Below are 23,764 nucleotides of genomic sequence, written 5' to 3'. Positions count from 1 at the left end.
TGAATAACAGGAATGACATTTACTCATACGTGTGGCCAATAAGATCTAGCTGATAGCCCCTAATCAAAATCAAATCAAATTTTATTGGTCACATACACATGGTTAGCAGATGTTATTGCGAGTGTAGCGAAATGCTTGTGCTTCTAGTTCCGACAGTGTAATATCGAACAAGTAATCTAACAGTTCCACATCAACTACCTTATATACACAAATGTGAAGGGATGGAATAGGAATATGTACATATAAATATATGGATGAGCTGTGGCCGAGCGGCATAGGCAAGATGCAATAGATGGTACAAAATACAGTATATACATATGAGATGAGTAATGTAAGATATGTAAACATTATTAAAGTGGCATTATTTAAAGTGACTAGAGTGATCCATTTATTAAAGTGGCCAATGATTTCAAGTCTGTATGTAGGCAGCAGCCTCTCTGTGTTAGTGATGGCTGTTGATCAGTCTGATGGCCTTGAGATAGAAGCTGTTTTTCAGTTTCTCGGTCCCAGCTTTGATACACCTGTACTGACCTCACCTTCTGGATGGTAGTGGGGTGAACAGGCAGTGGCTCGGGTGGTTGTTGTCCTTGATGATCTTTTGGCCTTCCTGTGACATCGGGTGCTGTAGGTGTCCTGGAGGGCAGGTAGTTTGCCCCCGGTGATGCGTTGTGCAGACCGCACCACCCTCTGGAGAGCCTTGTGGTTGAGAGGAGTGCAGTTGCCGTGCCAGGCAGTGATACAACCCGACAGGATGCTCTCAATTGTGCATCTGTAAAAGTTTGTGAGGGTTTTAGGTGATGAGCCAAATTTTTCAGCCTCCTGAGGTTGAAGAGGCGCTATTGCGCCTTCTTCACAACACTGTCTGTGTGGGTGGATAATTTCAGTTTGTCCGTGATGTGTACGCTGAGGAACTTAAAACTTTCCACCTTCTCCACTACTGTCCCATCGATGTGGATGGGGGGGTGCTCCCTCTGCTATTTCCTGAAGTCCACGATCATCTCCTTTGTTTTGTTGACGTTGAGTGAGAGGTTGTTTTCCTGACACCACACTCCAAGTGCCCTCACCTCCTCCCTGTAGGGTCTCATCGTTGTTGGTAATCAAGCCCACTACTGTTGTGTCATCTGCAAACTTGATGATTGCGTTGGAGGCGTGCATGGCCATGTAGTCATGGGTGAACAGGGAGTACAGGAGGGGGCTGAGCATGCACCCTTGTGGGGCCCCAGTGTTGAGGATCAGCGAAGTGGAGATGTTTCTTACCTTCACCACCTGGGGGCGGCCCGTCAGAAAGTCCAGGACCCAACTGCACAGGGTGGGGTTGAGACCCAGGCCTCAAGCTTAATGATGAGCTTGGAGGGTACTATGGTGTTGAATGCTGAGCTATAGTCAATGAACAGCATTCTTACATAGGTATTCGTCTTGTCCAGATGGGATAGGGCAGTGTGCAGTGTGATGGCGGTTGTATACAAACTGAAGTGGGTCTAGAGTGGCAGGTAAGGTGGAGGTGATATGATCCTTGACTAGTCTCTCAAAGCACTTCGTGATGACAGAAGTGAGCTATACGGGGCGATAGTCATTTAGTTTAGTTATCTTTGCCTTCTTGGGTACAGGAACAATGGTGGCCATCTTGAAGCATATGGGGACTGCAGACTGGTATAGGGAGTGATTGAATATGTCCGTAAACACACCAGCCAGCTGGTATGCGCATGCTCTGAGGACGCAGCTAGGGATGCCGTCTGGGCCAGCAGCCTTGTGAGGGTTAACACATTTAAATGTCTTACGTCGGCCACAGAGAAGAAGAGGGGGGGCCCGCAGTCCTTGGTAGCGGGTGTCACGACTTCCGCCGAAGTCGGTTCCTCTCCTTGTTCGGGCGGGGTTCGGCGGTTCGACATCACCGGTCTTCTAGCCATCGCCGATCCACCTTTCATTTTCCATTTGTTTTGTCTTGTCTTCCTGCACACCTGGTTTACATCTCCTACTAATTACTATGTGTATTTAGCCCTCTGTTCCCTCCATGTCTGTGTGGGGTATTATTTATTGTCAAGGTTGGCACGCTTCCGGCTGGTTTGCGCCGGGTTTTGTTTCATACCCGTGCTTTGTGGCAGCCGGTACTTTGTACTTGGGTTTTGTACTTTGTGCTGCCTCACTTGTTCTTTGGGCATTTGTTTTGTGATGCGGTTGCTTTCTGTATTATGATTGCCTAAGTAAAGTGCTTTGTCCATTCATCTCTGCTCTCCTGCGCCTGACTTCCATGCACCAGCTACACCCACCGTTGACAGAATACCCCACCTTTGATGGAGTCAGCAGGAGCAGGTGCCCCTGTTATTGGGGTAGAGGAGCGCGTCCAGGAACACGCAGCGATGCTCCACCATCTCGGCACCGCCATGGACCAGGTCATCCAAACAATGGGAGAGACAGGGAGTTCCTCCAGCACCTCCACCAGCACAACAGAGGCCTCCACTACTCGCTCCCCCTGCACCTGTTTCCAGTGGGATTCACCTCGCCCTCCCCAGGGAGTACGATGGGACGGCTGCCCACTGCCAGGGTTTCCTGCTGCAGTTGGAGTTATACCTGGCAACTGTCCACCCGGCTCCTTCGGGCTGTGAGAAGGTGTCCGCCCTCGTCTCATGTCTCTCGGGGAAAGCCCTTGAGTGGGCCAGTGCCGTGTGGGTGGAAGGAGATGCGGTGCTGGACCACTTTGAGGAGTTCAGCCGTCGTATCCAGGCAGTCTTCGACCACCCGCCCGAAGGTAGAGCGGTGGGTGAACGTCTTTTCCACCTGCGGCAGGGGATGAGGAGCGCACAGGAGTTCACTTTGGACTTTCGGACCCTGGCCGCCGGAGCGGGATGGAATGACAGGGCCCTGATCGACCACTATCGCTTGCGGCTTGTGCTAGGATGTCCATCGGGAGTTGGCCTGCAGGGACACCACCCTCACGTTTGACCAGCTGGTGGACCTGTCCATCCAGCTGGATAACCTGCTGGCCACCCGCAGATGTCCAGATTGGGCTCTGTTGGTTCCATCCCCAGCACCACCGCTCTGATACCTATGGAGCTGGGAGGTGCTGCGATTAGGGAGGTCGGAGGAGGGGCCTTTGCGTGCACCATCTGTGGCTGCAGAGGGCACACTGCTGGTCGGTGTTGAGTTGGTTCCTCTGGGGGTCGAGGCAGCAAGCAGGGCACTCTAGCGTCACCCCAGGGTGAGTCGGCATCATTTTCACCCAGAGCCCTCGGTTGCACACCTGTTTTTGCATGTCATGTTTCCTGAGTTTTCCCCGCATTCCCAGCATAAGGCGCTCGTTGATTCAGGTGCAGCTGGGAATTTTATAGACAGAGCATTCGCTCATAGTTTAGGGATCCCCATTGTTCCAGTGGCTGTGCCCTTCCCAGTTCACACCTTACACAGTCAACCATTGGGATTAGGGAGGTCACCGCTCCCCTGGGCATGGTGATGCAGGGGGGTCACAAGGAGAGAATCAGTCTCTTTCTCACTGACTCTCCTGCGATTCCCATGGTGCTAGGCCTACCCTGGTTAGCCTGTCATGACCCCACTGTTTCATGGCAACGGATGGCTCTCACGGGGTGGTCACGAGAGTGCTCGGGGAGGTGTTTAGGGGTTTCCGTTGGTGCACCTACGGTGGAAAGTCCAGACCAGGTTTCCATTGTGCGCATTCCCCCTGAATATGCTGATTTGGCTCTCGCCTTCTCCAAAAAGAAGGCGACTCAATTACCACCCCATCGACGGGGGGATTGTGCGATAAATCTCCTGGTAGACGCTGCACTTCCCAGGAGTCACGTGTATCCCCTGTCACAGGCGGAGACGGCGGCTATGGAAACATATGTCTCCGAATCCCTGTGTCAGGGGTACATTCGGTCCTCCACTTCACCCGCCTCCTCAAGTTTATTTTTTGTGAAGAAGAAGGGAGGTCTGCGCCCGTGTATTGACTATCGAGGTCTAAACCAGATCACTGTGAGTTACAGTTACCCGCTACCTCTCATAGCCACAGCGATTGAGTCAATGCACGGGGTGCGCTTCTTCACCAAACTAGATCTCAGGAGCGCTTACAACCTGGTGCGTATCCGGGAGGGAGACGAGTGGAAGACGGCATTCAGTACTACCTCAGTGCATTATGAGTACCTCGTCATGCCGTACGGGTTGATGAATGCTCCATCAGTCTTCCAAGCTTTGTAGACAAGATTTTCCGGGACCTGCACGGGCAGGGTGTAGTGGTAGATATTGATGACATTCTGATATACTCCGCTTCACCCGCCGAGCATGTGTCCCTGGTGCGCAGGGTGCTTGGTCGTCTGTTGGAGCATGACCTGAACGTCAAGGCTGAGAAATGCCTGTTCTTAATCCTGCCTAGGGTACCACATTTCCACCTCAGGGGTGGAGATGGAGAGTGACTGCATTTCAGCCGTGCGTAATTGGCCGACTCCCACCACGGTAAAGGAGGTGCAGTGGTTTCTAGGGTTTGCCAATTACTACCGGAGCTTTATCCGGGGTTTTGGTCAGGTAGCGGCTCCCATTACCTCACTGCTGAAGGGGGGGACCGATGCGTTTGCAGTGGTCGGCTGAGGCGGACAGGGCTTTTGGTCACCTGAGGGCTCTGTTTACCTCGGCTCTCTTGCTGACCCATCCAGATCCCTCTTTGGCGTTCATAGTGGAGGTGGACGCGTCTGAGGCTGGGATAGGAGCCGTGCTCTCTCAGCGCCCGGGTACACCACCGAAGCGTACCCGGGCAAAACTATGACGTGGAGGACCGGGAGCTGTTGGCTGTCGTCAAGGCTTTGAAGGCGTGGAGACATTGGCTTGAGGGGGCTAAACACCCTTTTCTCATCTGGACTGACCACCACAATCTGGAGTACATCCGGGCGGCGAGGAGACTGAACCCTCGCCAGGCAAGGTGGGCCATGTTTTTCACCCATTTTGTTTTCACCCTTTCTTACAGAACAGGTTCCCAGAACGTGAAGGCAGACGCACTGTCCCAGCTGTATGACACAGAGGAGCGCCCATGGATCCCACCCCCATACTCCCGGCCTCCTGCCTGGTGGCACCGGTAGTGTGGGAGCTGGACGCGGACATTGAGCAGGTGCTACGTGCAGAGCCCACTCCCCTCCAGTGTCCCGCTGGGCGTCTGTACATTCCGTCTGCTGTCCGTGACCGGCTGATCTATTGGGTCCACACGACACCCTCCTCTGGTCATCCAGGCATCAGTCGGACAGTGCGCTGTCTGAGTGGGAAGTACTGGTGGCCCACTTTAGCTAAGGACGTGAGGGTTTATGTTTCCTCCTGCTCGATGTGCGCCCAGTGTAAGGCTTCTAGGCACCTGCCCAGAGGTAAGCTACACCCCTTGGTCCCCAAGCTACAGCCTTGGTCGCACCTGTCGGTGGATTTCCTTACCGATCTTCCTCCCTCACAGGGTAACACCACGATCCTGGTCGTTGTGGACCGTTTTTATAAGTCCTGCCGTCTCCTCCCTCTGCCCGGTCTCCCTACGGCCCTACTGACTGTGGAGGCCTTGTTTACACACGTCTTCCGGCACTACGGGGTGCCTGAGGACATAATGTCGATCGGGGTCCCCAGTTCACTTCGAGGGTCTGGAGGGCGTTCATGGAACGTCTGGGGGTCTCGATCAGCCTTACCTCGGGTTTTCACCCCGAGAGTAACGGGCAGGTGGAGAGAGTTAACCAGGATGTGGGTAGGTTTCTGAGGTCTTATTGCCAGGACCGGCCGGGGGAGTGGGCAGCGTTCGTGCCCTGGGCAGAGATGGCCCAGAACTCACTCTGCCACTCCTCCACTAACCTCTCCCCCTTCCAGTGCGTACTGGGGTATCAGCCAGTTCTGGCTCCTTGGCATCAGAGTCAGACCGAGGATCCTGCGGTGAACGACTGGTTCCGGCTCGCGGAGGAGACATAGGACGCCGCCCATGTTCACCTTCAGCGCGCCGTGGTGCGTCAGAAAGCCAGCGCAGACTGTCACCGCAGTGAGGCCCAGAGTGGGACAAAATCCCTCCTGAGATGTGTGCAAACCTGGTGGCCAACTACAAGAAACATCTGACCTCTGTGATTACCAACAAGGGTTTTGCCACCAAGTACTAAGTCATGTTTTGCAGAGGGGTGAAATACTTATTTCCCTCATTAAAAGCAAATCATTTTATAACATTTTTGACATGCGTTTTCTGGATTTTTTTGTTGTTATTCTGTCTCTCACTGTTCAAATAAACCTACCATTAAAATTATAGACTGATCATTTCTTTGTCAGTGGGCAAATGTACAAAATCAGCAGGGGATCAAATACTTTTTGTCCTCACTGTAACTGATAGATGCAAACACAAATAAACACTACATGTTAATGTTTTTAAATGTGTGTAAACCTTTTGTCTGTAATGTATTTTTTGTTATGTGTAGGACCCCAGTAAGACGAGCTGTTGCCATTGGCGTTGGCTAATGGGGATCCTAATGAAATAAAAAAAAATCTAAAACTTGTTGGGTCATTCATGCAACCCAACTGGCTGGGTTAAAATAACCCAGTTTGTGTTCTGTCCAATATTTACCCAGCACTGGGTTAACAAAGAAACCAAATTGGGTTGTTTTTAACCCAGCATTTTTTAGAGTGTGCGTGTGTGCATGCATGCTTGTGTGAGTGAGTGAGTGTGTGTATGTTTAATGCTACCCACTCCCAATCTCTGACAGGCATAACAGCTGCTCCACCAATGTGATAAACCTCGGCCCAAATTGAATTCTTCTATTCAATGTAATCGCCGCTACTGACCCGTCCTACGCGCATCTCTCTCTCTCTCTCTCTCTCTCTCTGGTTGCCTTTATTAACACATCCACCACACATACACACACACACGCACACACACACACGCACACGCACGCACACGCACACACGCACACGCGCACACGCACGCGGACGCACATACACACACACACACACACGCTCACACACGCACACACACAGGGACACACACACACACGCTCACGCACCCACACACACACACTGTCGATAGAGATGAGCCCAACATGGGCATCCATCAATGGATGGCAGTTCCCCTGGTGAGGAGGTAATGATCAAGGCTTGAGAACGAGGCACAGAGGCACTGACATGGTGGCACAATTTACAGCACCTTTAACACCGCCAGGCTTCTAACCTTCCATCAGAACTGAGGTATCACCATCCAGTGACACTTTTAGGAGGGGGTGCAAGGGGGGGCTGTGGGAGGATTTAAGATACTCTTTGATGAGGTAGGGTTTCATATGTTTTTGGAAAATGGGCAGAGACTCTTCTGTCCTAGATTCAGGGGGAAGCTGGTTGCAGCACTGGGGTGCCAGGACAGAGAAACGCTTTGACTTGGCTGAGCAAGAGCTGCTCTCCCGTAGGGGTGAGAGGGCCAAGAGACCAGAGGTGGCAGAACGAAGTACTTGGGTTGGGGTGTAGGGTTTAAGCAGAGCCTGGAGGTAGGGAAGGCAAGTTCTTCTTGCTGCTCCGTAGGCATGTACCATGGTCTTGTAGTGGACACGAGCTTCAACTGGAAGTCAGTGGAGTGTGCGGAGGAGAGGGGGGATATGGGAGAACTTGGGATGGTTGAACACCAGGTGGGCTTTGGCATTCTGGATAAGTTCCAGGGGTTTGATTGCACAAGAGGAGAGCCCAGCCAACATTGAGTTGCAGTTGTCCAGACTGGAGATGTCAAGTGCCTGGATTAGAACCTGCGCCGCTTCCTGTGTGATGTAGGGTTGTATTCTATGGATGTTGTAGAGAAAGGATGGGCAACTTTGATGGGGTGGGGGCCACAAAAGATCTGAAATCATCATGAGGTTGGCCACAGTTGCTCAGTCAGGGTCTCAGCTTACTTAAAAAAAAATAGTTTCAGTTAATTTAGTGGAATTCTACACATTTTCCAATTGAGTGTAGAGAAAAAGTTGCAGTTTAAACACAAGTTTGTTGCAATTCTACACATTTTGCCATAGGGCAGAGAATTTGTTTCCTCTAAAATATTTGGGATGCTGGATGGGTGGGGTTTGCACATTTCCAGAGCATGGGACTATAAGGTTCTATCACATTTTTGTCAAAATGTAGTCATTGAAATAGCCTAAGTTCAATGTTCTCTACCTATGTAGTTCTCTAAATACCTCCAATTCATGTTGTTAAATTCAAAGTATACAAAATAAAAATTTCTGACACCAAATCAAATCAATGACATTTTATTTGTCACATGCACCGAATACAACAGGTACAACATACAACCTTACATTGTGTTGACCATTCAAACCATTGAGGGTTTGGAACTTTAAAACCTATTATCTCAGAATCATCTTTTTTCAGATATAGTCTTATAGTCCCAAGCTCTCAATTTGAGACTTATACATTGGCTTCATTGCGCTAGGCAAGCTCAATCAAGAGCAGCTAAAGGATTTGAAAGAAAACAAATACAATTTGAAGCCAGGTCTGACCTCAACAGACAGATGATACTCCTCTGACCACGGCCATAGAGAGTAGGACCCTAAATCCCGTATCTGTTTGTGCTGACATGATAACCTCTGTGTTAGCAACACAGGACAAACAGATCTGGAACTCAGGCAATGCTTCCCCCACTTCATCCCTGACCTCTTTCTTGTACACTACCTGTCTCAGAACACTGAACGCTAAGAAAACAAGAAGTGTGTGTGTTCGTGTGTGTGTGTGTGTGCATGAGTGTATGATTAACTCCACCCACTCCCAATCTCTGACAGGCACAACGGCTGCTCCACCCACATGATAAACCTTGGCCCAAATTGAATTCTTCTATTCGATGTACTCAACGCTACTGATCTGTCCTTCACCTCTCTCGCTCTCTCTTTATCGCCCTCTCTCTGCATCTCTCTCTCCCTTTCCTTATCTCTATTTTCTCCCTCCCTTTCCCTATCTCTACTTTCACCCTCCCTTTCCTTATCTCTATTTTCTCCCTCCCTTTCCCTGTCTCTATTTTCTCTCTCCCTTTCCCTGTCTCTATTTTCTCTCTCCCTTTCCCTGTCTCTATTTTCTCTCTCCCTTTCCCTATCTGAGAGGAGAGTGAGGACACCCTACCTCCTGTTAATTTCCAGTCATGAAGTATAATTTGCAGGCCTGCCTTTATTAACACACCCACCACATTCATGCAAGCACACACACACACACACACACACACACACACACACACACACACACACACACACACACACACACACAGCACACACACACACTGCACACACACACACATTGCACCAGCATACACACACACTGCACAAGCACACACATACACACACACACTCATGCAAGCATATACACACACACATACACACACACACTGCACAAGCACACACTCAAGCACACAAACACACTTATACACACCGTCCAAATAAGATGAGGCCAACATGGGCATCCATCAATGGATGGCAGTTCCCCTGGTGAGGAGGTAATGATCAAGTCTTGAGGAGTCACAGAGGCACTGACATGGTGGCACAATTTACAGCACCTTTAGCACTGCCAGGCTTCTCTAACCTTCCATTAGAACTGAGGTATCGCCGTCCGGTGACACATCTACTGTGTTGTTATCAACCTAAATAAAGACCACCATAAAAAACAATACAGTACATTGATTGTGTTTAGGCAGGTCTTAAATAGACACATTAGCACGGTTTAACCCCATTATATATTTTTTTAAATCACCTGTAAACACTGTTATGGTTCCAGAGATAATGAATATGAGGTTAAAAGTGGTGAAGTGCTCCTTTAAGTGCCGTTGGTCTCTCTCTGTCTATGTGGTGCAGTCAGACAGTGCTTATTGTTGTCGGTCACTAGGTTCTGGACAATTATCTATCCTGATGAGAGGAATACGATTGGCGTTCCGTTTCAGTGGTCTTCCAAATAAGTGGATTAATGACCCTACTCCCTGTGGTCCTCCACTCCTCCTCCCTCCCCCACATGCTTCCCCTTTTCAGCTTCATTAGGAGAGGAGAAGATATCCTGGATGAATGACCCTACAGTAGCTGGTCCCATATCTGTTTGGGCTGTCTTGGCAAGTTGACAAGACAGTTGGCCAGACAGCCCAAACTGATCTGGGATCAGGTTTACCTACAGCACGCTGCTCTGAATCTGAACCCAGTCATGTACACACTAAAAACAAATGCTTCTATTTAGTGCCAAATAAGGGTTCTTTAGCTTGTAACCATAGTGGAACCCTTTTTGGTGCTGAAGGTATAAATAACCATGCTCATAAAGTAAAGAACCATGCTATTCTATAAAGAACCATGCTCATAAAGTTTGAAATGGAACCTGTATGGTGATTTTTAATAGCTGTCTATTTACGACCACAAACGAATGCTGGCACTAAGAATACTCTCAACGAGCTGTATAGGACCATAAGCAGACAAGAAAATACACATCCAGAGGTAGCGCTGCTAGTGTCCGGTAATTGTTGGGTTATTCACGCAACCCAACTGGCTGGGTAAAAATATTGATATTGGACAGAATGCAGCCTGCATTTCACCTGTGCAACTACATAGGAAAAACTCAAAATCACCTTAACTCCACACACAGAAATGCATACAAAGCTCTCCCTCACCCTCCATTTGGCAAATCTGAGCATAACTCTATCGTCCTGATTACTGCTTGCAAGCAAACTATCACGGATTACAAAAGGAAACCCAGCCTCTACCTGCCCAGCGACTCGAGCATACCGGACGAGCTAAATCCCTTCTATGCTTGCTTCGAGAAAAGCAACACTCAACCACGCATGGGAACACCAGCAGTTCCAGATGACTGTGTGATCTCGATCTCCAGAGCCAATGTGAGTAAGACCTTTTAACAGTTTACTATTCACAAGGCCGCAGGGCCAGATGTATCACCAGAACGCTTACTCAGAGCATCTGCTGACCAGCTGGCAAGTGTCTTCACTAACATTTTCCAGCTATCCTTGACCCAGTCTGTAATACCTACATGTTTCAAGGAGACCACTATAGTTCCTGTGCCAAAGAACACCAAGGTAACCTGTCAAAATTACTATTGCCTCGTAGCACTCACATCTGTAGCCATGAAATGCTTTGAAAGGCTAGTCATGGCATAACATCAACACCATCACACACCATTGATATGGCAACCCTGGACCCACTCCAATTCACATACTGACCAAACAGATCATACAGATGACACAATCACAGATGACACAACCACACTGCCCTCTCCCACCGGGACAAGGAATCATAAGGAATCATCATGGTCCACACACACCAACACAGTTGTGAAGAAGGCATGACAATGCCTCTTCCCCCTCAGGAGGCTGAAAAGATGCAGCATGGGCCCTCAGGTCCTAAACATGTTATACAGCTGCATCATTGAGAGCATATTGGCAGGCTGCATCACCGCTTGATATGGCAGCTGTTTGGCATCCGATCACAATGCACTACAGAGTGTAGTGTGTACGGCCCAATAAATAACAACTTCTATCCTCAAGCCATAAGACTGCTGACTAGTTCATTCGGGTAGCTATTGGTTAACTATTTAACTATCTGTATTGACCCTTTTTCCACTAGCTCTTTTGACTCATCACATACGCTGCTGCTACTGTTTATTATCTATACTGTTGTCTGGTCCCTTTATCCTTACCTATATGTACATTATTACCTAAATTGCCTTGTACCCCCACACATCGACTCACAATTATCGGTGCACTTGCTGGTGTTGGTGCGAAAGGGCTGGGTTTTAATGAATAAACAAGTTTGCTTGGCCCCTCACTGGCCAATCAGAACGTCCCCCATGGCGATATATGTGCTTGCTTCAAGTTGTGTATTTATGGTATTTTATGTATTGCCTTGCAATCAACTCCAATTCCAATGTTAGTTTGTTGTAGTTTGTTACAGGTCAGGGACAAAGTTGTGGAGAAGTACAGATCAGGGTTGGGTTCTAAAAAAATATTTGAAACTTTGAACATGCCACGGAGCACAAATAAATTCATTATAAAAATGCACCACAACAAACCTGCCAAGAAAGGGCCGCCCACCAAAACTCACGGACCAGGCAAGGTGGGCATTACAGTTTTTCTCAGTCGCTTTGGTGCATTTTTCACATCATCCCTAACGTGCAAAATAATAAGTGCATTTCTCAGAACAATTTGTACAAACTGCAATATACAATAGATGTGTTTCTAAAGCTAGTCAGTCACAAAAAATCCTTAGTACATCTCTCAAATGTAAATATTCATGCCAATGATCATGTCAGTGTCATCAGAATGATACGTCGTTGAGTCATTGTTCACGAACAAGGTTGTCAAAATGTTTAGGCATGTTGTCAATGGAACTGTGTACTTTGACAGTATTACCTGATGTAAACTTAGGCTCCAGTTTGGATGACAGTTACTGTATTGAAAATGCACAAGGCTGCACTTCCTATGGCATATATCAATTTCAACAGTACTATTTACATATTACTGTATGTGGGTTATTGATTGAAAGAGACTGGACAACCCAAGGGGCACAAAGGTGGGAAAAAACTAAATTACAAAGAAACACAGGAAACCACCACTAAGGCACAACTTTGCCCGCAGCACTGTTCTAGTGCTGTCTCTACACATCCAGACGTCTGTCGGCCCACATATTCTCATCCACATCACACCAGATATTTTCCCTTCCAATGCACCGTGGAAAGAATCTTTTGGAATGCCTTATCCATCCTCTGCAGGCGTCTACTGTGATGTCCTCACATGCTGCATCCATTGCAGCCAGCAGGGTCATCTGTGTGTGTGGCTGACGATCGTACACCTTCCACCTCCATGCTGAAAAGAACTCTTCAATTGGGTTAAGGAATGGTGAATAAGGTGTGAGGAATTCTATGAGCATCCTCGGGTGGGTCTCAAACCATTGCCTTATGATGGATGGAAACTCACATTATCACAAATGACCACATACTTTGGCAAATCCTCTCTAAACAGACCCCTCTCATCATCAGGGATGAGAGCCCTGTAGAGAGTCTCTAAAAAGTTGAGTAGATGCTGGGTGTTGTATGGCCCTATAAGGGGGATATGGGTTAGGACACCATGCTCCGAAATAGCAGCACACATGGTGATATTTCCTCCCCGTTGGCCTGGCAAATCCACAGTAGCTCTGTTACCGATGATATTCCGACCCCGCCTTCTGCATTTGGTCAGGTTGAAGCCAGCCTCATCCACGTATACAAAGTTGTGAGAGGGTTCACTTGATTCCAACTCCATTATACGCTATATCCCAGAACACACAGTTGAATTTGTTTTGGTAAGGAAGAGTGACATAAAATGTACATATTGCATGTTCCTTCCACAGCAATGGAAATGTGTGCAGTTTATGCTTACTGTACTATGTATCACTATAAACTGTTGCTGTAAAGTAGTTACATAGATATATGTTTTACCTGTACATACTGGTACCGTAGCTCCTTAACTCTGTCCTCATTCCTTTGGAATGGTACACGGTACAGCTGTTTCATACTCATCTGGTTTCTATGCAGCACCCTGTTGATGGTTGAGATGCTAACCGTATGGATGTTTTCAAAGACATCGTTGTCTTCTATAATGGTCCTTTGTATTTCCCTGAGTCTCATGGCATTGTTTGCTCGGACCATGGTGCAAATAGCCTCCTCCTGTTGAGGTGTGAAAAGGTGTCCTCTGCCACCGGTTTGAGGTAATCTTGCAGTCCTATGTGGGGAAAAATGCAGTGATGGACGCACACTTTCACATAGACACACATTTTACTGTAAAACATACAGGTGGGTGCATGTAAGGTGCAGTATGTATCTGCATAGAGTATATTTCTGTATGCTGTGAAATACAAGTGGACTACTGTAATATGAAGCATTGTAGGAAGTATACAGTATACTGCTTATATACAGTAACTGTGCACTGTACTTTGGTGGACATACCTGTTCTCTTTTCGAAACGTTTGAACTATTGAGGACACGGTTGATCTCCCAATATTCGGCTGCACCCTTCGACCCGCCTCAGCCATTGTAAGGCCATGATTGACAACATGGTATACAATAGTGGCCCTTATGTCATCAGATATGCGCCTATGTCCTCTTCTGCCTCTTCCTCTGTTTTGCCTTCCACCACGCATCCTTACTCCTCTTCTTCCTCCTCTTGGCTGTTGACCCTGTTCGTTTCCTGGTCCATCCATTATTGGAAAATTGCAACTCTGTGTTGTGGTCTGTCTATATATGCTTGTCAATTGATTCTTCATGAGATGCACCTTTGAGCAATTTAGACAACTGGTTGATTGTTGGTTGAACTAACACTTTACATTCCTTCATGAGTGAGGGTCAATTTCACCTGCACCATTCATCAATTCACGTTTTTGTACAAATGGTCTAATAGAAATGTGTAAAACTATGCTTGACAGTTTATGACAAATCGTTCAACAATTTTGCATGTAATGGCTTATGCAAGGAACTAATGCCTAGATGTTTTGAGGGGTAAGACTATTCAACAGAGAACCATCTACTATATTTTGATCAACATGACATGAGCAATTGAAAATGTGGAAAAAAGCTGACACTTGTACATTATCAATTGCAATATGTACAAAAGCAATTGCAATTTGTTCAAAGGAATAAGAAATTGCTTTAATGATGTGCACAAGTGACTAGATGATTTGGAATTTGTACAAGTAGTATCAAGAATGGCACTTTTGATCGAAGAAATGCACCAAAGCGACTGAAAAAACTGTAATCAGAGAGGCAACAAAGAGACCAAATATAACCCTGAAGGAGCTGCAAAGCTCCACAGCAGAGTTTGGAGTATCTGTCCATAGGACCACTTTAACACGTACACTCCACAGAGCTGGGCTTTATGGAAGAGTGGCCAGAAAAAAAGCCATTGCTTAAAGAAAATAATAAGCAAACACGTTTGGTGTTCGCCAAAAGGCATGTGGGAGACTCCCCAAAAATATGGAAGAAGGTACTATGGTCAGATGAGACTAAAATGTAGCTTTTTGGCCATCAAGGAAAACGCTATGTCTGGCGTAAACCCAACACCTCGCATCACCCCGAGAACACCATCCCCACAGTGAAGCATGGTGGTGGCAGCATCATGCTGTGGGTATGTTTTCATCAGCAGGGACTGGGAAACTGGTCAGAATTGAAGGAATGATGGATGGTGCTAAATACAGGGAAATTGTTTCAGTCTTCAAGAGATTTGAGACTGGGACGGAGGTTTACCTTCTAACAGGACAATGACCCTAAGCATACTGTTAAAACAACACTCGAGTGGTTTTGTCAGGGATTTCTTCGTCGTCAGACGATATAGCGAAATCATCATCAGAAAAAGATGACCAATACGCAGCAGAGTTGATATAGTTCATTTTGAACATTTAATAAACTCAAAATGAATATACAAAATAACAAACGAACTCACGATATACTGACAGTCCTGTTAGGCTACACACGCTAAACACGAAACAATCTCCCACAAATACACAGACAAACACACCCAACTAATATAGGACTTCCAATCAAAGGCAACACCACACAGCTGCCTTCAATTGGAAGTCCACCCCAATTAACCAAACATAGACATACAACCAACTAGATCAACATAGAAATACGTAGACAAGGAACAGTGCCCAAAAACCCCGGAATACTAAATCAAATGCCCTTTTAGAAAAAACACCACCCTGAGCCACATAAAACAAATACCCTCTGCCACGTCCTGACCAAACTACAATAACAATTAATTCTTATACTGGCCAGGACGTGACAGGTTTAAGGGGAAACATTTAAATGTCTTGGAATGGCATAGTCAAAGCCCAGACCTCAATCCAATTGAGAATCTGTAATATGACTTAAGGAATGCTGTACACCAGCGGAACCCATCCAACTTGAAGGAGCTGGAGCAGTTTTGCCTTGAATGGGCAAAAAGCCCAGTGGCTAGATGTGCCAAGCTTATAGAGACATACCCCAAGAGACTTGCAGCTGTAATTGCTGCAAAAGGTGGCTCTACAAAGTATTGACTTTGGGGGGGTAAATAGTTGCGCATGTTCAAGTTTTCTGTTTGTTTGTCTTATGTCTTGTTTGTTTCACAATAAAAATATTTTGCATCTTCAAAGTGGTAGGCATGTTGTGTAAATCAAATGATACAAACCCCCAAAAATCTATTTTAATTCCAGGTTGTAAGGCAACAAAATAGGAAAAATGTCAAAGGGGGTGAATATTTTCGCAAGCCCCTGTACGTTAGCTTGAACCTGTTTGCAGTCCACAATTTTATTTTAAGTATACGGGCTAGGCCTAGTTAAATTTCATTATGGCTGAGTATGGAGATGTTAAACATTGTCAATAAGCATTATTACATTAATTATTGATAAAGCCTAAAAATAGAATTTAATAATTCAAATCAAATTCTAAACAAAACATAACAACTTGTTTTAAATAGGCTATGTCACACTTACAGGCACCATCATTTCTCCCCGTGGGCATATAATATTAAAACAACACAGACTATGGAGGGGTTTACGCACATCCAAACTTTTCTCAGTAGCTGGACAAAGATCAAAAGTAAAGAGAAAGGGCTAATGTCCACTCACTGTAATATTGCTCCCAAATAGGCCTATGTTATGAACATAATCAAAACCATCTTACAGATCAGATTGCATTGACACATCTCCAAAAGTTACATTGCATGCACGCCACAGACATTTAAATCATAAAACCATAATGTGAATTCTAAAAAGATCGATTGTAATAAAATCGAATGAAAAACAAGCAATCTGTTTCTTTTAAATGACAACGACAATAAATATTATTAAATAAAATGTAATACATTTACATTTACGTCATTTAGCAGACGCTCCTATCCAGAGCAACTTACAAATTGGTGCATTCACTTTATGATATCCAGTGGAGCAACCACTTTACAATAGTACATCTACATCTAATAATATCATAAAATCGGCATGATAAAAAAATACATGCTGGCTGTTGAACCAGCCTTCGTTATCGTATGCCTACGGGAGGGCTTGGGTTTTGAATATATGAAATGGATAAGCAATTGTTACTGGTTACAGATAACTTCTAAATACGAAGTTCACCAGTATTCACCGAGTTCTTATGTCTCATTTCATGATGGGTAAGGACATGTAGCCTACATCATGCAGGGGGACCTGCATGGCTAATATAATATGGGCATGCCTACAAAGCATAGATAAAAAGGGAATGTCAGCTCACTGTTTACTCCTCTCAAATTGTGCATATATATATACAGTACTAGTCTAAAGTTTGGACACCTAATCATTCTATTCTTTTTTTTACTATTTTCTACATTGTAGAATAATAGTGAAGACATCAAAACTATGAAATAACACATATGGAATCTGACAGCCAGCTTTCTAAATCTGCCCATACCTTTTGGACTTTATAGCTGCAACGAGTGTCGTGTGTGGAGGACCAAGATGCAACAGGGAAGTGTATACTCATCTTCTCTTTTTAATATATAAGAAGGAGAAACAAAATAAACACGTATACAATTAACAGAAACGACACTAACAGTTCTGTCAGGTGACAAGCACAAAACAGAATACAACTACCCACAAACCACAATACAAACACACCCCTAATTATTGGACCTTCAATCAGAGGCAACGATAGACAGCTGCCTCCAACTGAAGGCCCCAACACCAATTAACTAAACATAGAAATACAAATGACTAGACAGAACATAGAAATAAACTAACATAGAACAATAACCCTGGACTAATAAATCAAATACCCCTCTCTACATGGACACGTACACACAACCACCCTGAAACACATAAAACAAATACCCCCTGCCACGTCCTGACCAAACTAAACACTAACAAATCACACCTTTACAGGTCAGAACGTGACAATAGCACTCTCAGAAGGCATGAATTATTGAGTCATTGTCTGTTTTACACTTAAGACATGACTCTGCCGTTGTGCTGTAGAATTCGTTGATTTCGTCTCTTGAATAACACATTCTATACATTAGCTTACACTGGATTTTCGTTAACTGTAAAATTGTTTTACGTTCCAACACTCCCTCCATCTTGTGGCAATATCAGTTATTTTTATCAGTTATTTGTAAGTCTTGGTTACAATAGTTTATAAGAGATTGTCAGTTGGATAGGCTTCCCACCATGAAGCATGGAGGAGGAGATGTGATGGTGTGGGGGGGCTTTGCTGCTGACATGGTCAGTGATTTACTTAGAATTCAAGGCACACTTAACCAGCATGGCTACCACAGCATTCTGCAGCGATACGCCATCCCATCTGCTTTGCGCTTAGTGGGACTATCATTTGTTTTACAACAGGACAATGACCCAACACACCCCTAAGCTGTGTAAGGGCTATTTGACCAAGAAGGAGAGTGATGGAGTGCTTCATCAGATGACCTGGCCACCACAATCACCCGACCTCAACCCAATTGAAATAGTTTGGGACGAGTTGGACCGCAGATTGAAGGAAAAGCAGCCAACAAGTGCTCAGCATATGTGGGAACTCCTTTGAGACTGTTGGAAAAGCATTCCAGGTGAAGCTGGTTGAAAGAATGCCAATAGTGTGCAAAGCTGTCATCAAGGCAAAGGGTGGCTACTTTGAAGAATCTAAAATATAAAATAGATTTTGATTTGTTTAACACTTTTTTTTGGTTACTACATGATTCCAACTGTTATTTCATCATTTTGATGTCTTCACTATTATTAAAAAAATAAATAAAGAAAAAGCATTGAATGAGTAGGTGTGTCCAAACTTTTGACTGGAACTGTATATATCTAATTTATTACCCCCAATTTCCTGATTTCAATCTTGTCTCATCACTGCAACTCCCCAACACGCTCAGCAGAGGCATGCTTCCTCCGAAACACGACCCACCAAGCCATGCTTCTTAACCCGGAAGCCAGCTACACCAATGTGTCAGAGGAAACACCGTTCAACCGATGAGCCAAGTAAAGCCTCCCCAGCCAAACCCCAAACCCTCACGACACTGGGCCAATTGTGCGCCGCCCTACGGGACTTCCAGTCATGGTTAGTAATGACACAGCCAAACCCCAGGCTGTAGTGATGCCACAACACTGCAATGCAGTGGCTTAGACCGCTGCGCCACTCAGGAGGCCTCAAACTTTATATTTTAATAAAGCTTTGGTGATTAACATTTATTTCCAAGCGGTCTCCAGAGCCAAACACTATATTGACAGTCTTGACTACTTTGCAATTGCGTTGGGCAGGACAAAAATGTACTTAATTGATATGGGAGGTTTTTAACCAAATAAAACGAAATGGGATATTTTTTTTTTTTTTATGTTCCTAAATATTAAGTATACAGTTACCAAAAGCACTTTGGGCTACTCTTGTTCCATGCGCATATAGGCAGTGTGCATCATGGCTTGAGAGGCTGCATTTCCACTTTCAAAAGTCATGCCATAACCAACTGTGATACTTCTAAAACCAGCTTTTGGTTGGTCTTAAATATCCTTATTGGGGCTGTCTGAAATTAACACTTTGGATCATGTTTTTAAGGACACACCTCAAGTATTTCTATCCCTCCCATCTGAGTGCAAGCGAGTTGATATTAGGACAGGTGATTTGCCGAACCTGGCATTAGGGCTGGAAAACACCAGTGCGCCAGTTTTTACATGATGATATTGCAAACTAACGTGCATTTTACACTAGCGCCGCCTTAATGCCAGCCGGAAATAGAGCACTTAGTCTACACTTGTTTACGAAGCATGTGACAAATATAATTTAATTCAATCTGATTGATTTGAGCAAATCATCCCCCCAAATATTGTAATGAGATGCCACCCCTACATTTTAATTATCACTAAAAGAGGAAAGAACCGTTTTTTGAACCGTTATCAAATCTAATTTTATTGGTCACATATGCATATTTAGCAGATGTTATTGCAGGTGTAGCGAATTGCTTGTAAAATAACTCACAACAAAAATAAAATTCTGCAAAGCTACCATATCTGTCGGCGCCATTTTACTAAACCCTTTTACTACTACTAAGGGGTCAAAGTGTTATTTATAGACCCATCAAGGAACTCTCCTTTTTTGTGTCTCTAACCAGACCTGGTTTCAAATAGCAGTTATTTCCTTTCAGATATTTGTCTGTGATGCTGAATGGTCGGGGTTTGCACATTTGGGACTTATACATCGGCTCCATTGCACTAGGCAAGCTCAATCAAGAGCAACTTAACGATTTGTAAGAAAACAAATACTGACCTCAACAGACAGATGATACTCCTGTGATTTGGCCCATAGAGAGTAGAACTAAGAAATGCCATTAACTCTAATATGTCTTGCCTCACCTGGGATTCATTCAAACCACTGAACACATGTATCAAGGCAGGCCAGGGAATTGTGATCCGTTTGTCTTCCAAACTTATATTAGCATTATTCCCTCACTGTTTGTGTGTGTGTGTGTGTGTGTGTGTGTGTGTGTGTGTGTGTGTGTGTGTGTGTGTGTGTGTGTGTGTGTGTGTGTGTGTGTGTGTGTGTGTGTGTGTGTGTGTGTGTGTGTGTGTGTGTAAAACAATACTAGCAACACTAAAGGGACCCCTTTTCAAATATAGTTTAATTAACTAAAGTTACCGTGGAAAAGGTAGTTCACTACATCACAAAATACTTCACTACATCCAAAAATACTTTGGGATCATATGTCAACAGAATGTATAATTTAGTCTATTAAATTACAAAATTATCTTTCAATGAGAATTGGGCAGATCTGATTCTGAAAAAGAAAGGAAATTATTGATTACTTCACCCATATTTTTGCAAAAAAAAGTAGTGTGTAGTTCCAGTAGTTAGCTACACAACTACATGGCAAAAAAATAAGTAATTACCTATTAAAAACACAAATGAAAAATGTAGTTAAATTACTAGCTGAAAAAATGTGGAAAGAGTAGACTCTCACGTTTTGCTCTGACCCCCACAAGTGTCACGTTACTCGTCTGAAGGTAACCCATACACATGAATGGTAGTAAGGAGGTAGTTTTTCCATATGTGTCCAAAAATATTAAAATATTTCCTGAGCTTTCTTATATCTCTTAGATATAGGACAGACACTTCAAAACCTTATTCTTTATGATTTATTTTTGTACTTTATTTTTTGCCATTTATGGCTTGACTTTTTAAAGAACCATGTTTCTTGAAGCCTGGTTAGTGTGGTTGCCCTGTGGTTATTTTGCATAAAACCTTTCTGTAGCATCCTGGAACCAAATGTGCTAGCTGGGCCTGATGCAGGACAAAACCCACAGTCCTGTGATAGTGATGGAGTCCCGTGATGATGCTATTGATTGTAGGATAAGAGGTGGTCAGTCAGCCTGAATACCCATTCAGGGTAAATCCACTTGGACACATGGACACACACACATAAACAATTAATTGAAAGAGCCTGGTTGAGTCCCTAATGTCACCCTATTCCCTACATAGAGCATTACTTTAGACCAAAGTCCTATGGGCCATTTGGGACACAGCCTCTGTCAATTGGCACTTCATTAACAAGGACTGACAGAGAGAGTCTGTGTCAGAAGGACGCAGACAGAGAGACAGAGGAGAGAGAAGTGAGTGACATTGGGCTTTTAAAGTCAAAGTATTTGTATTCTCCCGGTCATCCACACTGCAAAAACATGTACTCCTTCCTTTGAACAACCACCTCCCGAGACAACCTCTCGAGACTCGCACTCACTCACACATACACATACAGATTTGTTTTACTAACCTTGTGGGGACACACATTTGATTCCCGTTCAAAATCCTATTTTCCCTAACCCCAAAACCTCACTCTAAAACTTAACCCTTACCATAACCCTAACTCTAACCCTAATTCTAACCCTAACACTAATTCAATCCTTAATCCCCCTCAAAATATACTTTTTCCTTGTGGGGATCGGCAAAATGTCCCTAGTTGGTCTGGTCCCCACAAGTATAGTTAAACATGTCCACACACACACACACAGACACAGAGAACACTATCTCAGATCAATGATTGACTGATTTGAGTCCTGTTGATTACTCAATTAAAACATACCGTCGGGTCTCTCATCCATTCAGAGTCACCCTCAAATCAGAAATGACACCCCACTCCTAATATAATACACAAGGGTTTTATCTTTCCTTTCCTCATCCTCAGTACAGACACCACACGACACTATGTCACTTTTTTCATGTGGACATGGGTGACATGCAAGGACATGAACTGCACTTGGATTGTCCATCCATAGATACTCACCACATTGTAGACTATCAGTACCATGTCAACTGCTGTGTCAAATACACAACTCAATGTTCAATGTGTCTATATGTGTGATCATAAAAAGTCTTAAGCTGTCTGTGGCTACCAAGTCTCCTATGACAAAACAACCATATAATGACACACTTTAGAGTGTGCTCTGTAAATCATGGACTTCAGGGGACAAGTGGGTACATTTTTTTAATAAATAAGTTTTTGTTTCAAAAGCTGGAAAACTACATTCAGACATATAGTGTCTTCGGAAAGTATTCAGACCCCTTGACTTTTTCCACATTTTGTTAGGTTACAACCTTATTCTAAAATGTATGAAATAGTTTTTCCCCCCTCATTAATATACACACAATAACCCATAATGACAAAGCAAAAACAGGTTTTTAGAAATGTTTGCAATTTGTTTTATTTTATTTAAAAAACTGAAATATAACATTTACATAAGTATTCAGACCCTTTAATCAGAACTTTGTTGAGGCACCTTTGGCAGTGATTACAGCCTCGAGTCTTCTTGGGTATGACGCTACAAGCTTGGCACACCTGTATTTGGGGAGTTTCTCCCATTCTTCTCTGTAGATCCTCTCAAGCTCTGTCAGGTTAGATGGGGAGCGTTGCTGCACAGCTATTTTCAGGTCTCTAAAGAGATGTTCGATCGGGTTCAAGTTCTGGCTCTGGCTGGGCCACTCAAGAACATTCAGAGACTTGTCGCGAAGCCACTCTTGTGTTGTCTTGGCTGTGTGCTTAGGGTCATTGTCCTGTTGGAAGGTGAACCTTTGCCCCAGTCTGAGGTCCTGAGCTCAAGGATCTCTCTGTACTTTGCTCCGTTCATCTTTGCCTTCATCCTGATTTGTCTCCCAGTCCCTGACGCCTGACTCTTGGCATTCAGGCCAAAGAGTTCAATCTTGGTTTCATCAGACCAGAGAATCTTGTTTCTCATGGTCTTCTTCCATTTAAGAATGATAGAGGCCACTATGTTCTTGGGGACCTTCAATGCTGCAGACATTTTTGGTACCCTTCCCCAGATATGTGCCTCGACACAATCCTGTCTCGGCACTCAATGGACAATTCCTTCGACCTCATGGCTTGGTTTTTGCTCTGACGTGCACTGTCAACTGTGGGACCTTATAGAGATAGGCGTGTGCCTTTCCAAATCATGTCTAATCAGTTGAATTTACCACAGGTGGACTCTAATGAAGTTGTAGAAACATCTCAAGGATGAATAATGAAAACTTGAGCTCAATTTTGAATCTCATAGCAAAGGCTCTGAATAATCATGTAAATAAGGTATTTCTGGTTTTCATTTGTAATAAATTTGCAAAAATGTCTAAAAACCAGTTTCCTCTGTCATTATGTGGTGTGTAGATTTCTGAGGGGGAAAAATATTTAATCAATTTTAGAATAAGGCTGTAATGTAACAAAATTAGGAAAAAGTCAAGGGGTCTGAATACTTTCCGAAGGCACTGTAGCTATGTTTAACAAGAAAAACTCCTGTCAGAGCTGTAGGGGAAATGTGAATCTCCTCAC

At 44.6% G+C, this 23,764-nt stretch overlaps 1 protein-coding gene across 1 annotated transcript in view; it reads left to right on the top strand.

Moving 5' to 3' along the window:
- The first annotated feature begins 2,291 nt into the window (after positions 1–2,291).
- The window catches only part of LOC106589743 (lutropin-choriogonadotropic hormone receptor), a 91,249-nt gene continuing 69,776 nt past the window's right edge, over positions 2,292–23,764 (top strand). The window contains exons 1-2 of the mRNA XM_045709987.1: positions 2,292–2,513; positions 2,608–2,746. Coding sequence (XP_045565943.1) covers positions 2,292–2,513; positions 2,608–2,746 — 361 coding nt within the window. The remainder of the gene's footprint in view (positions 2,514–2,607; positions 2,747–23,764) is intronic.

This window comes from Salmo salar, chromosome ssa28, assembly GCF_905237065.1.
Source record: "Salmo salar chromosome ssa28, Ssal_v3.1, whole genome shotgun sequence".
Taxonomy (NCBI): domain Eukaryota; kingdom Metazoa; phylum Chordata; class Actinopteri; order Salmoniformes; family Salmonidae; genus Salmo; species Salmo salar.
This window is presented reverse-complemented; position numbering and strand designations above follow the sequence as displayed.